A 14,915-nucleotide genomic window follows, 5' to 3' on the forward strand; every position below is an offset into this window, starting at 1 on the left:
ACAGCCAATTTACAATCGCGAATGAACCTAACATGCAAGTCTTTGGACTGTGGAAAGAAACTGGAGCGCCCAGAGAAAACCCACGCGTGTACTGGGAGATCACGCAAGCTCCACACAGAAAGGCCTCAGGGAGGTTCAAACCAAGAGTCTTTATGAGGTGAAAGTGCTAACTACTGCACCACTGTTGTCCTTTCCCATAAGACAACAGCTTCTCTTTAAATAGATGAGAAATGACCAGATCATTTCACCTTAGTTTTTTTTTTTTTTTTAGCAAAAAAAGATGTGTGAAATATATTTGCAAGATAAAGAAAAGCAGATATACAGCTGTTTCTGTGCAGGAGAAGTCAGAGAAAAATTTAATGAAATGAAAACAAAAGCAATTGGCTGTTAATTTGGTGCAACTAGGATACATCAAAGCATCAAATCAAATCGCTCAAGTGATACGACAAGTAAGCACGGTAAGTATGAAGTGAGTCAAATAGAGGCAGATAAGTGAGGCCGAACGTGCGGTGATGCTGTTTTCTGTGGCTCTCTATCGGCAGGAGAGTACTTGAGTAAACACAACAAGTGCCACCCGTGTGATCCTTCCTGTCTGCGGTGCAAAGGTCCAGAGAGAGATGACTGCACCAGCTGCCCTGCAACACGGTGACAGCCACTGACACACAAACATCTGTAGTGTATACTGAAAAGATTGACAATTGACTAAAAAGAAGACAATTGAGCCAACCCACCAAAGGAAGGAGCTAAAATAATTACACGAACCTAAAAAAAAAAGTTGCAGTTGGTTTGGATTAACCTGTTTTAATTTGTGAAATCTTCATCTTAAACTTGTCAACTTGTCATGCAAGTGCAGCAACTTGTTACACTATAAATATGGATATTATATACAGTAGCTGGGCCTAATTTTGTTCCACCTGCAGGTTCTTTGATGAAGGACGCTGTGACACCCGCTGTCAGAAGGGCCGTTATGCCGCGGGAAGACAATGCCGCCTTTGTCACCACACCTGTCAGGAGTGTACTGATGAGGGAGCTCATAGCTGCACCACCTGTGACACAGGTATATTTAAAATATACATCAATGCCCCTAGAAATTATAAACATCAATCACAAGTGCATTGAGTTAGCTTTCAGGGAAATGCAGCACCAGTTAGTGCAGATAAAAACGTCCTTTATTTCTTCGCTGCCACATAAAAGCTGCACTCTTTGAACTGATGCAGGTTTTTGCAAAGGTTTAGCTGCAAATCTATCCATCAGGCCCATCCATCCATCCAAGCGGGCTTCTTCATAGTATTCTTTGGTTCACACAAAGACTCATTTGTGCCAGATTCCATCAATAAATCCTCCAAAAGTGAACCTAATTAATGCAGCAGGTCACTCAAGGTCTGCTGATAGATGTGGATAAAACATATATTAGTCATTTGCATACTTTAGAGGTCACTGCACTTTGGTCAGCTTTTCAGATCAGTCAAAAAAAAAGAAAGGTCTGTATTTAATGACTACTTTTACTTCCTCTAAAACTGCATGTTTTCTGATCTTGTGCAGCCAATCAGTCTATCAAAAAGCCTTTTTCCTCCCCTCATAACAGCAGTTATAAAATCCGGACGTCATTAGGCAACCACAGCTGAAGAAATATCAACCGGAGGATGGTAGTAATAACTGTGTTTATCACACTATTTCAGGAGGTATTATGGCTGTTTGAATGAATGTATTTACACTGGGGAGATTGTGTTACTCACACACCTAGCCCCCACTCACACACTCACTTTGAGATACCAGACAGCCAAAAGAAGATTAACACCAGATTTTTCTTTCTCTCTTTCTCACACTCTCTCACACACACACACACACACACACACACACACACACACACACACTCTCTGTCACCTTCACATGTGCATACACTCTCAATTAGCCGGCAAGCTTGTCAGACTGTTTGCAAATGTGGTTCCATTTAATTGCCGGTCTGTCTGAGGCTCAGTGAGACATAACAATAATAGTTTGAACAGACCCTCTATCTGCCTCTGCCCTTGTCATTCCTCTCTCAAAACAACCTCTGTTATCTTGGCCAGTCACACTCACATGCGTACAGCTCCGTACTGAGAGGACAGGTCTTTGAAAGTCATGTTCGACGCCCCCGCTCGTCACTACTACGAGTAGCGAAGATACAGATGGATGAAACAAGCAAAATACTAAAGTGTCAGTTTAAAAATGTTGACACGCACGCGGACAAGCCCGGACATGTATGAAATTACGGCCAGACACAGATTTTAAAAAAAAAAAATGTAATTACAGTGAAAGCAAATACAGACTGGCAGGCTGAGGGTGTTTAGCTGACCAACTGTGAAAAACTGGGTTAATGTTGACATTTAAATATCATTGCATTTACAGTTTCAAAAATATTTGACTTTGAAAAGCACGTGCCCTGATTTAAAGCCACTAAATTGTTTCATTTGAATGTCCAGCAGGTTTAAAACACTTTTTAAGGATCAAACAAAATGTGTTAAATGTTGTAAAAAGCTTATTATTATTGTTTACATAAATATTTATGCCGACAAAAAAAAGTAATTTGCAAAGGGGTTGTTGACTGGTCTCTAAACCTGTGTGAATAAATAATTGGGCTGCCTATGAATTTGGGTTATTTTATCATTTTCCTGGCTTCCATACATTTTACAGGAGAAGCTCCCACGTGTGACTGGCTGTGCCAAATGTCCTTGCGGTATACCAAAACATCCATGTACCCTTCCTTTAAACGCCTGCAGTAAAACTGCTTTGTCCTAACCTGTGTATGACTCTGTGTCTGAGTATGTCCTCAAAGCTGTTTTCAGCACTCCTTCTTCTTCAGATTTCTTTTCCTAAAACTTTTGCTGTTTTTGCTCTTCCTCAGATATGTTTGGCGTGGCCAGGTACCTCTTTCAGGGTCAGTGCCTGGATGTCTGCCCAGAGGGGTTGTTCCAGTTTGAAGGCTCAGAAGGGAGACGGTGTGACGTGTGTCCGGCATACTGCATCATCTGCACTGAAACAGATCGCTGCCTCCAATGCAGCCCAGGACACAAGCTCAGAAATGGCCACTGCATCCCACTGCATTGCAGCACAGGTGAGATACGCCAGTACAGAATGTGCAGGTAGTAGGTCACCTTCTATAAAGAAAAAGTGCATTAATAATATAATTTGTAATAAAACAATATATACTAGTCTGTGAGAACACGTGTAGCTGTATTTTAAAGAATACATAAAAAGGAAAATGGTCTCCAAAAGACAACTTCAACAAGCTACAACTCAGCTGAGCAGGTTTTTAAAGCGAGGATTTTACATTTGCAAGCAGCTTTGCAACCCCCCTCCTCCTTTTCATGCTGTGTTTGACTGAATCTGTCTCATATCTGTTGTAATTGAAGCCTTCTCTGTTCATAAATGAGCCTTAGTCTCTGGAACAAAGCTGCACTGCCAAATATAAATTAGAACAAATGTTGGTCCCGACTCAAGTATAGTAATGACAGTATAATAGATGGTATTGAAAGTTTATTCAGTGAAGCAGCTATTTTTGGCTCTATAAAAACTGATCCCCTAGTAGAGTAATAAAGTCAGACTTGTCTTAACTTCGTTCATCTGTTGGCCGGCACAGAGCTGATGTGTTCTTACATCTACTTTCTGTTCCCGATCTGTTCAGCCCAATAAACACTTGCCAAATGTTTTCTTAAAGTTGAAAAGATTGAGAAGGACGAACCTGCTGCACTTTATCTCATCGTGGGAGATCAAATGCGGATGCCAGCAAATCGAGTATTGAGCAAGAGCTGAAATTTTTGAGTGAGATGTTATATTTTTTGAGATACTGCGTTTGAGATAAGGAGGAGTGGTGGAGTTAGGTACTTAAAATTTCACAACAGTGAATCTGAGACGGAGGAATGATGGCAGTGTGTAAGTGAGGAGATAAAGTTTATGAATAAGGCGAGATGCTGATCTTATGTGGAAGGCAGACCTGCACAGACAGGATGAGGACCTTGCCGGGTTCGTTAGCTGTGCTGTATGTGACATCTCTGCCTTTTTGTCCTTATATATAATCTTATTCATTTGTGTCCACTTGTGTTCATCAGGTGAGGCCTCGGATGCAGAGGATGAAAAGTGTCTTCTTTGTGATGACGGCTGCGCACAGTGTAAACGCAGTAAGCATTTTTTTCTTTCCATCGTCTGGCTGATCCAACCTTCTCCATCAACCGACCTGCATAAACAAAACCAGGCCCTAGAAAATAAGAGGCAGAGGCAGTCACGGGCGCTGCACAAAATCATGAATTAATAATCATGAGCCACCCTGCTCATCGGTGAGATACATTTGTGAAAGCGCAAACATGACACCTACTAAAGAGGGATGCTCTCTAAACGTGTTTGAAAGGATAGTTGTGAGGCATCGCCGCTGCATTTAATGACGTTGCCATTGATTTTAGTTGCACCTCACGCTCTGCTGTAGGCTCTCCATTACTGCAGGTACATCAATTCACTTAGAGGAGCCCCCAACAACTGAGTCAATTTATGAAAAAGTCAGGCGCTCTTAAATCTCTGAGCACTTTCCCTTCACTGGGAAAACCATATAGACTTAGTGTGGATGAGATTTGTGGAGCACTATCGGTACAAGTCACGTTAAGACAAAAGGGCTGAGGGGTAATTATCAACATACCGTGGAAAATTGTTATTGTGGAGCTGAACTAGTCTGAGGTGGAGGCTCACTGTTATTATGTCATTATGCACTCTGGGTGGAATACGTTTCTTCAGTTTCGCTCTTGCCACCCACCCAGTCGTAGCAATCGCAATTCTGCAAGCCAAACAAGTCAGTCAGCACATTAGAGATTTGAGATGATTGGCTGTGTGATGTGATGCCACAGGCCAGAGTAAAGACGAAACCGTGTCGTTTTGTGTCACTGACATCTGACGTGTGTGTGCTCATACTCGTGCCAGAGGTCATCCTCTGTGTGTCAGCGTGGGGAATGCAGCTTAATCTGAATCCTGCTTGTGGAGGACTTTTGGCTGTCAGGTTTGGGTGTATGATATTAAGCCTTAAATCATAATTATGAATAGATATACGAGGGGATTAAATCATGCACTATTGTGTTTTATAAGAAACCAAATTCCTAACCGCTTGGCATTGGATTTTGTTTTCATTTGCCTGAGAGATTAAGAAACTGTAGGCTCGAGGTTTGTAACATCGGATGAGATCAGTCAATGAATTCAAGCCTGACAGTGTGTGATAAGGTGCAGCAGCTGTTTCTCAGTCCTAGCTTCACCATCTTATAAATTCAACGCGTCTTTTTTGACTCGTCATCAGCTTTATGTCCTGTAATCCTCTTAGGTTACTACGATTTGTAATCAGTAGCGAGAGGTTTGAAAATATTTTACAATTGGATTAGTCAAGCTTTTGGTTCTGGGTAATGGCACTGATGCGTGCTTCTTGTGTACCTGGGTGTGATCTGATGAAATCGCCGTATTTTGTCCTTTACCTGGGACTCGAGACCTTCATCTTGCTTATTTTATCACATAGGGCGTGTACTGCAGTATTTTTCCACAATTAAATAAAAAAAGGCCTTTCTGTCTGTCTGGGTCCCATCCTTATTTTCATTTCTCATAACATCTCTACATGGCTGTTCGTGCCACACTCCATTTGATACAAGTGAGGATGGCTTAAATAGTTAATGGATTTCCATTTGTTTACTAATTTTTCAGGAATCGCAGCTACCGTTGACCTCTTCCCGTCCATTACAAAAAGGAGTAATAAAGAGTTAAACCTCTTGCTCAGAGGCTGTTTGCATGCCAAAGCTCGGTTTCACCCCCAGAGTTCAGCCCTTTTAATGCACTGCATCTCATTTCTATGCTTGTCTCTTTGTATCAGGAATATCAAGGAGTTTTTCATAAACACACTTTCTCAGTTTCTCTTGCTGAATTGATGATTTGTGTTTGTTGACGTTAAAATCGAGTTCAGCCATTTCCCCTCCTGAGCATGTATAACTTTGACCTAATCTTTTGCTTTAAAGCGTGATTGTTGCTTGCGTAATATGTGTGAGCGCGTCCACATTCCACAAGTGAATAGTTCAGGATGTGCGTACAGGTTTTAAATTCTGTTGAAATCCCCCCTCCCCTGACGTGCACAGTTAATATTTATGCGAGCGCTATTCTCTCTCTCTCACACACAGACACAGCCTGGAGGCATGATTTCCGGCTCCTCGCTCGCTGTCTCCTCTTCTATATACCTCCGTCCCTCCCACCTTTCCTTTCTCTCAGTCTCTCTCTGTATGAGTAATTGCTTTCACAGGTAGTGGCTTGTCGACTGCATTGAAGTGCAAACCAGTGCAGTGCTAAGTTGCGGGTGCTGGAGAGAAGCAGGGAGAGGAAAGGGGGTGTAGAGGGGGTCGGCAGAGGCTTTTTCTGGAGAGGATGAAGGTCCCAAGGGAAAGTCTGCAGATGCAGGGTTTTAAAAGCCCACCCCCATGCTCTCTCTGTCCTTCGAGATGTTTTGACATTGTTGGACTAAGGGATGACAGCGTGACTCTTTCCCACTTACCAGTTGGATGGTTTTGAGTGGCAGCACAAATTAATTAGTTTGCAAGAAAACAAGTTTCTTCCTTTGCTGCGTGTAGAAAAACAGTCACACGCTCACCTGAATTACTTATTAATATCCCCTCCATATGTTTCCTGGTCTAACGAAAACAGGGAAAAAAATTCATAACCCGTCACTCACATTATGCATTTTGTGTGTGTGTGTTTTAAGCAGCAGTACACCTGCAGTGCAAGCTCGACAAACAGAAAATCACACACTTGCAATAATTGGGGATGAGAGAAATGCACTGATCTTAAAGATTGGAACCAAAGTGAGCACGGAGACTCGCTGGCTTTTACATTTGCTTTGTGGATTAGGTCTCTTTCTTACTTTAAAATTGATCACACTCGGCTTATGATCGATCTGAGCATGCCATTCATTTCTGTGCTGAGCTGAACACATTTGATATGTGTTGTCAGAGTGCCTCCTGCTGCTGTCTAAAGAAACTGCATTCGAACAGTTACTACCTGCTTCACTGGTTCCTCACCTCACTTGTTCAAAAATCATCATATTTAAATTTTGATTTAAACAAGAATTTCAGAAATGCATACTAAGGCAGTTTTTTTTTTTTTACCCTTTTTTCTTGTGTGGTTCAATCTCTGCTTTTCGCCACAGATGATTTGGGAGATCAGGAGCAGGAAACTGTTTGCCTTAAATGTGAAGAAGGTTACTACCAGTAAGTCTCCTCAGTTGAGTAAGTCATTAAGCTCCTCCTCCACGGTCACACAGTGTGTGCTCATCTTATAATGACTCTTTTTGTCTGCCAGATTAGGAGGCGAGTGCCATCGGTCATGTCCTTATCGGACCTACAGTGTGGAAGATGCCATGGCGTGCGCTCCGTGTGAAGATAAGCAATGTGTAATCTGTGACCAGTCCCAGTGCTACTGGTGTGAAGATGGATTTTATGTCTCCGGTAACACTTGAAACATTTCTTATTTGGTGTGTAGCAAAAATATCAGATAATAAACTGCCGATGGAAAAATATGTAACTACATTTGGTAGACAAAGTGAGGAACTGAAAACCAGAAATGATGCTTTATGTTTGTGTTTTAAGAATATACACTCACTGGCCACCTTATTAGATATAGCATGCTAGTAGTGGTTGGATCCTCCTTTTTCTTTCAGAACTGCCTTAATTCTTAATGGCACAGAGTTATAATTTTTAATTTTTAAGTTCGACTGAGATTTTCATGCACCGACAAGGAAAGCAGGCACTAAACATTTGTCTCCTGACAAGCCAGCATGACAAAGCAGTCAAGATTTACAAGGAAAACTCACACGAATGCACAGGAAAAAATCCAATTCAAATTTTTTTTTTACTTCAGTTTTATTTATGTACCAAATACCAGGCAAAAAACCCCAACAATGAAATACCAAAAGCATCAAAAACTTAGACGGATCTGCACATGTGACATTTTTCATTATATGCATTACACATTTTCTTTGTGTGTTTAGATGGCGAGTGCGTGGATCGTTGTGAAGAAGGTTCCTTTGTGAATGAAAAAAGCCGGCAGTGCGAGCCTTGTCACCGCAGCTGTCGTAGCTGCCGAGGGCCACGGTACAATGACTGTGACTCCTGCGAGGATGGGTTTATGCTGAGGAACGGAGAGTGTTTAGAGAGAAGCCAGCGTGCCTCTTCCCTTGAGAAACACTTCAAAAAAAGTACAGTAAATGATCATTTGACCTCAGTTCTAACTGCCATCAGCACGATCCATCTAGCATCCTGTGGATTGGTGATAGACTCGTATTGTTTTACATGTTCTGTGTAAAATTAGGAGTTTCACAGCACCATATTTGTTTAATTGTACTAAATTCTGAGTTTACTTCTGTAGTGTTCTTATACTAAAACATCAAACTTAAATGAAGCTGGAGAAACTGAAAGTCATGTTTCTATTGTACTCAGTAGCAGAGCCTTCATTTTTTGGGGGCATTTACATATTTAAAAGTCCTTTTATTTTTTTCTGTCACTTGTATGTCATTCCTTTTTTAAAAAAAAAAACACTTCCCATTTTCTTTTCTTTGACAGCTCAGTACAAACGTGAGGTGTGCCACCCCTCCTGTAAGACTTGCCTTGGTGGAGGGAAGGAGAACTGCACCACCTGCCCCCCAGGTAAGCAGGCTGTATGCTGTGTTAGCCTGCCTGTGAAACTAGAAAATACTTTAGCTTGATTTCTATCAGAACCCATGCTTTACCATCAACAGGTGATAAATCAACCATGATGTTTTTCATATATCCTATGGAACAATATCAAATACAGCAAATGCCGAAAGATGTTAATCACTGACAATATCATTTAAATTTAAATGAGTGATGTGGTTTTTCTTTTTTTCTTTTAGACCGTTTTTTGACTGCTCGACACACTTGCGTGGCTCACTGTCCGTCTGGCATGTTTGCCAACGTGGAGTCTGGCCAGTGTGAGGAGTGCTCACAAGGCTGTGTCATGTGCCAGACTGCCAATTTGTGCCAGCAGTGTCACAGTGGACTTTATATGGAAAACAGGAAGTGTGTGGTGGAGTGTCAGAGGTGCTTCTTCAGTTTCATCTTCTTTCCCTGCTGAACTCACACAAATGTAAAACGTCCGTAACATCTTGTTCTTATCTCTCTGGCTTGCTTCTCAGAGGGATTCCTAAAGATCTCGAATGCCTGCCATGTAGCACAGGGTGTGGATCCTGTGTGGAAAGTATCTTTCACTGTCTGAGCTGTGAGAGGCCGTACTTGCTGCTCAACAACTCCTGCGTGCTCCAGTGTCCTGAGGGTTATTATGCCAATGATACAGAATGCTATCACTGTCCAGCTCACTGCACTGAGTGCAATCAGTATGGCCTGTGCAAGAGTAAGTATGATCGGTGGAACAGTGAAGTGGAGAGGAATGGAAGATGTGGAAAAGAGCTGTTTTGAAAGGCGATACTAGCTGAACAGATAAGGGAGATGAGGAAGGGGTGCAGAAGAGGGATAGACAGGAAATGCAGAGAGCTCTGTCGCTGCTGCCTTGACTGCTAATAATTCAGGCCTGAAACCTAAATTCGATAGCTGCAGAGGGTCAGGAAGTGAGGAAATGAAATAACAACAAAGAGCTGAATCCTTTGCTTTTAATTATAAATACTTAGACTTTGGAAATCACAAAAAAATGATTTTGCCATCTCCTTCTTCTTCCCAGACTGTGCACCTTACTACTTTCTCCATGATGATCAGTGTGTGGGTGATTGTCCTGATGGCTACTTTGAAAGTATGAGCCAGCAGGAGTGTGTGCGTTGTCATGATGACTGTGCTTTGTGTGATGGACCCGACATAGATGACTGCACTCTATGTCAAAGTGACAAAAATGTACGTTACAGTGGAGAATGTCTTTCTGAGTGTCCCAGCCAAACGTATTATGATGAGACCAGCAAAGAATGCAAAGGTAGGAAGGTGGAAACTTAACATGACCACACAATGAGAATGAAAATGAATCAGTGGAGTTGTTACAGGACATTTATACTCAGATTCTAGTTGGCTCTGTCTAATGGCTTCATATTTTCCCAGATTGTCCCAGTTCATGTCTGACCTGCTCAGGCTCTGAGCCTACATCCTGTCTCACCTGTGCTGAAGGCAGGCAAAAGGATGCCACTGGACATTGTGTGTGGTACAGTGAATGCTCCCCGAGCTCATACAAGGACCAGAATGGGAAGTGTCAACAGTGCCATAAACACTGCCATGGTTGTAATGGGCCAGGCAAAGACCACTGCTTAAGCTGTAACAGCCCACACTTCTTACTACGTAAGAAAAAAAAGATGTACTGTAGCTCATATTATTTAATGTATGCTTGTCCTTTTCCTTTTGAAATGCTGACTCTGTGCCTGTGTCAATCAGACAACACATGCGTGCCGCAGTGTCCTGAGGGTTACTACGTTAAGGACCAGGATGAGCGCTTGTGTGGGCGCTGCCACTTCAGCTGTAAGACGTGTACTGGCCACCACAGTGTGGAGTGTGTCACCTGTAAACCTGGATTCTTCAAGCAGGGAGAGACCTGCGTCGAAACCTGCTCAGAGGGGTCAGGCAAAAAAACAAAGCCGTGCTCGCAAATCTCAGGAGTAGTCTCACATCCTTTAATAAAAAAAATACCATGAAGTAAGCAGATATCCTCTTTCTCTTTCTCAGTCACTTTGGCAACACAGCCACCATGGTGTGTGAGCGCTGTGACCCGTCCTGTAGCCAGTGTCAGGGTGGTGGTAGCGGAAACTGTCTGAGCTGCAGAAAGGGCTATGTCTACATGAAGCAGTGGGGCCAGTGCCTGCAGAGCTGCCCTCCAGGATACTACCAAGTCAGTCATTCCATGAGCTGTCACAAGTGTCACCCTACCTGCAAGACCTGCAACGGTAAGGGAAGCCTGTCATGTCTATTTATTTATTCTTATCTGCATTGTAGCTTATTTTTACCCCTCAAGGCTGATGGGAAATTGAGCCCCATTGAGCCGTGTAGACACCGAACTTTGTGAACTCGATAAGTCAAGAACTACACGTAAGATTTTCAAATTGGTGAAAATTCTACATCTGCTAAAAATCTTAAGTTAGAATCTTGATGACCTTGATGACATCAAAGGTCAAGTTTTCTGAAACTCTTATGAAAAGAAGAACTTGAAAAAGATGTGACCTATGATTTTAAAATTTAAACCATATGTGCCTCTATTAGGAGGCTGAGGGGTAGCTGAGATAAAAAAAATTATACTAAATTAAATGGAGAACAATTTTTCTGGAACATGGAATAAATGGATTTTCTCATTGAATCTAATCTTAAACTGTAGCAAAGATGAAGGCCTATTGTAACTGCTCTTATCTGTCGCCTCTCTCCTCTCAGACAACAGCGCTTTAGCCTGTAAGTCCTGTTATTTTGGCTACACGTTGATGGCTACCATGTGTACCGCCAAGTGTTCAATAGGCTACTACGATGCATCAGAGGTGACAGATCTCTTGTTTTTTTTATTTAGCAAGTGTTTTTGTTTATGTTCAAATCACTCATTAATCTTACACCTATCATACGCAGCAAATTGCCAGAGCTGACCAAATGTGTGAACCCGCGGATTCAGTCTATGTTTTCTTCTTCAGGACTCAAAGTCAGAGAGCGAGAAACTCAAGTGCAGAGCGTGCCACCCGTCTTGTTTGGGCTGCCGAGGTCCCGGCATATGGAAATGCACCATGTGCCACGCGGGCCAACTCCTCTCTGATGATGGCCGCTGCTTGACCTGTTGTGGAAATGAGATACGCCACAAAGAACAACAAATCCCCAGGGAGTGCTGCAACTGCAAGTCATCACAATGTAAATGAGGAGTCACACTGAGACACTGACTTCCAGCAAACACACCTCTATGACCAGCATGTGTGATCTTTTCAGTGAAAATCCCTCCCTTAGCTTTTTGAACACATACTCTCGCCATACTTGTTCATGGAAAATTGTGTTTAAGTGCGTGTGAATCCTGCAATACATCTGGCCCTATTTAAATAATTTAATTCTCATACAGCCCATGGATGAGTGAACTCCGCTCCCTGTCAATGTAAAGGCATTTAAGTGCACATTTAATCCCTGAGATATCTTAGCCTTCTAGGACCTGGCGTCCACATATGTGGACATCACATTTTGGGTTGTCTAGACCACAGTACTAACTTTTGCTCTACAAGGGCCTGATATCCACTTACGAGGACATTATACTGCCACTGTTCTATCAAAATTATAAACAAATATCCTCATATGTGCATCTCATTTTTGTCAGAAACAAAAATCAGGTAAAAAAAAAAATAAAAATCTGCCAATTCTTTGTTTTTACATTCATCAGGTCCCAATCAACCCAAATATCAAAGAAAAATTAAAAATGCATGCCATGGAAGCATTCGGGTCTTAGGAGGTTAATATAAGATAAAGAAGTGCAGTTTCAACTGCACATCTCAGTTTTCTACATGATTAATGTGTAAAATTACTGATGAAAATCTTCTTGTTTTGCTGGAAATTTCTGCAGTGGATGGTAAATAGATTTGTGCACTTTAACCTCATGGTCTGCTCTCTCCTTTTTCTTAGTCGAGTGCATCTTGGATGTCAACTTTGTGGTGCTGCAGGGGGAAGCTCAGAGCAGTGGAGCTAAAGTCTTTGCCTTCGTTTGTGTTCTCATCATCCTCTCTGTGGGCGGAGTGCTCTTTCTCATCTTCAATGCTCGGTCTAAATCCCGTGCCGCGACACCCAAAACCAGAGCTGGAGGGTACCAGAAACTGAGCACCAAGGAAAACACTGCACCACAACCTGCCAGCTCTTCATTTGGGGAGTACAACGACAGAATTATTGATGGTGACGATGACGAAGAAGAGGAAGATGATGATATTGTGTACATGACACAAGATGGAACGGTGTATAAGAAGTTCAAGTATGGGCTCTTGGATCAAGATGACATTGAACTAGAGTATGATGATGAGAGCTACTCATATAGATGAAGAGAGCGGACAGGGATGGTTCTCCGTTTGATGTTTATTTTGCAACTTTGTTGTGCAATGCCTTTTTTTGTAAAAGTAGAAACCGATCAGTCATGTTAATTTAATCCTTTTTAAAAAAAAACAATTTGTATTCCTTTAGAAAATATTTAATTTCTAACAGTTAATTAGCTGGTGGGGCAAAGCTATGTGTAATTATAATAAAAGACAAGCCTGGGAAAGGAATTATGGGTATAATCAACATTTTTTTGCTACATATTGAAAATTTGAACCATCATTGTTTCCTGTTTTCATATCTACACAGAGTCGTTTAATATTTTGGTGAAAATTATTTGGTTCTTTCAAGTTTGATAAACAGTGGGAAATAATGTTGTGGTGAAACAAAATGTTATTTATCTTTTTATGCTGAGAAGTGGCCTGTTGCATACATGTAAAAATATAATAAACATTTAGAAACCGATCAGTATAGGATTTTTAAGACAGACACCTTTATTTGGTGATTTAAAAATCAGATGTCAGCCAATATTTTTTTTCCTTTCAGATACATGAAACAAAAACAGACTTCCCTATCTAAGATAACATGCGCAGTTTAAAAATAATCTACTTTGCCCTCTACCCGACTCTGCTCGGATCAGCTTGTTGTTGAATTTAAAATGCCTTTTGCCAGCAGGGGAGTTGCAGCGTGCCCTGTACAAACCATGCATTGAACTACTAACACTGGTGTTTCTCCCATCTCTTCTTCATTTTTTAAATTTTAATTTATCAACCATTATAAATGCCGACACTGAGCTATCGGCAAATGGCTAATAATAGCTGATAAATTGGCTCTGCTATAATAAAGATACTCTGCAAACCTGCATGGGTCATCTAAATTAGGCTTGCTTCTTAAGTCACTATAAATGTGATTCAAGACAAATTTAGCTGGATTTCTTTAGGGGAGGTTAGTGTTGTCTCGTCAGTACTATTTAATACAAGTCACCTATATTAAATTTCAAGTGTTAATTTAGTTGGAAAATAGAAATAGAACAATAATTAAATTATGTTAATGTTTGCAGGATTCAGCTTTGTCAGCAAAAGCTAAAACTAAACATCTTTGCATTTCACACACAATACTATATTTAATAGCACATACATGTAATATGCTTCTCTGCTTTGGCAACATGGGATTTTAAGCAGTCTTTAATTAGTGCTGAAATATCACCATTTTACTGTGTGAATCAGGTTAGAGGAATTCTTAGACTAGTGTGATTTGTGACCCTGTGAGGGTCACTTTGGATCTTTTCAGAACGATTTACAGTTGTTGTTTCCTTGTTTAGGCTACATTAAAATCTACCATGTCTGTGCAGGTGTTCAGACCTCCACACAACAGAGCAGAAAGATTCACAAGTGATCTTCCCACACTTTTTCTTAAAATATTTTTCTTACAGTTTGACTTTATTGTGACTTTAACGTAGCAGCTTGTTTGGTCTCGCTGAGATAACAAATCTTGTTCAGTCACTGAATGTGAAGTGAAAAGAGTTGGGATTTTTTTTTTTTTGTTCTTTATGTTAAATGTGCTGTGAATGGTTGTTTCATAATAAAGCTGGATTAAAATAAAATTCAGTTCAGGGTTCATGTGGTTAAAGAATGGCGACAATGGAGGATGTCAAGATTGCACACACTCACCAGCCACTTTATTAAGCCTTTTAATCTTGAAAATATGTTTCAGAACCGATTTAATCTGAATTAACATGTATATCTGTGCATATTTGTAAAAGCTAATACGAGTTCAGTAACAAAATTCAGGTTGTATCAGCCAAAGATGTAATGTGGCAAAAAGTATTAACAGGTCAGACAGCTACATATTGTTTAATGTGGGTTTCTTGTTTTCATCATTTTTGAAAATGCG

At 41.1% G+C, this 14,915-nt stretch overlaps 1 protein-coding gene across 1 annotated transcript; it reads left to right on the top strand.

The window, feature by feature from the left end:
* Positions 1–21: 21 nt before the first annotated feature.
* On the top strand, positions 22–14,822 carry LOC308403932 (proprotein convertase subtilisin/kexin type 5-like; the record flags this gene model as incomplete). Its single annotated transcript, XM_080893722.1, has 18 exons — positions 22–88; positions 498–645; positions 921–1,057; positions 2,885–3,094; positions 4,089–4,157; positions 7,193–7,253; positions 7,345–7,490; positions 8,033–8,239; positions 8,604–8,687; positions 8,915–9,101; positions 9,197–9,411; positions 9,736–9,978; positions 10,101–10,334; positions 10,428–10,608; positions 10,716–10,933; positions 11,412–11,512; positions 11,660–11,870; positions 12,624–14,822. The coding sequence occupies 18 exons, from the start codon at positions 22–24 to the stop codon at positions 13,028–13,030; spliced, it is 3,126 nt and encodes a 1,041-aa protein (XP_080749848.1). The 3' UTR covers positions 13,031–14,822.
* Between the last annotated feature and the right edge of the window lie 93 nt (positions 14,823–14,915).

The sequence above is a fragment of the Rhamphochromis sp. 'chilingali' genome, assembly GCF_963969265.1.
Source record: "Rhamphochromis sp. 'chilingali' genome assembly, chromosome: 10".
Taxonomy (NCBI): Eukaryota; Metazoa; Chordata; class Actinopteri; order Cichliformes; family Cichlidae; genus Rhamphochromis; species Rhamphochromis sp. 'chilingali'.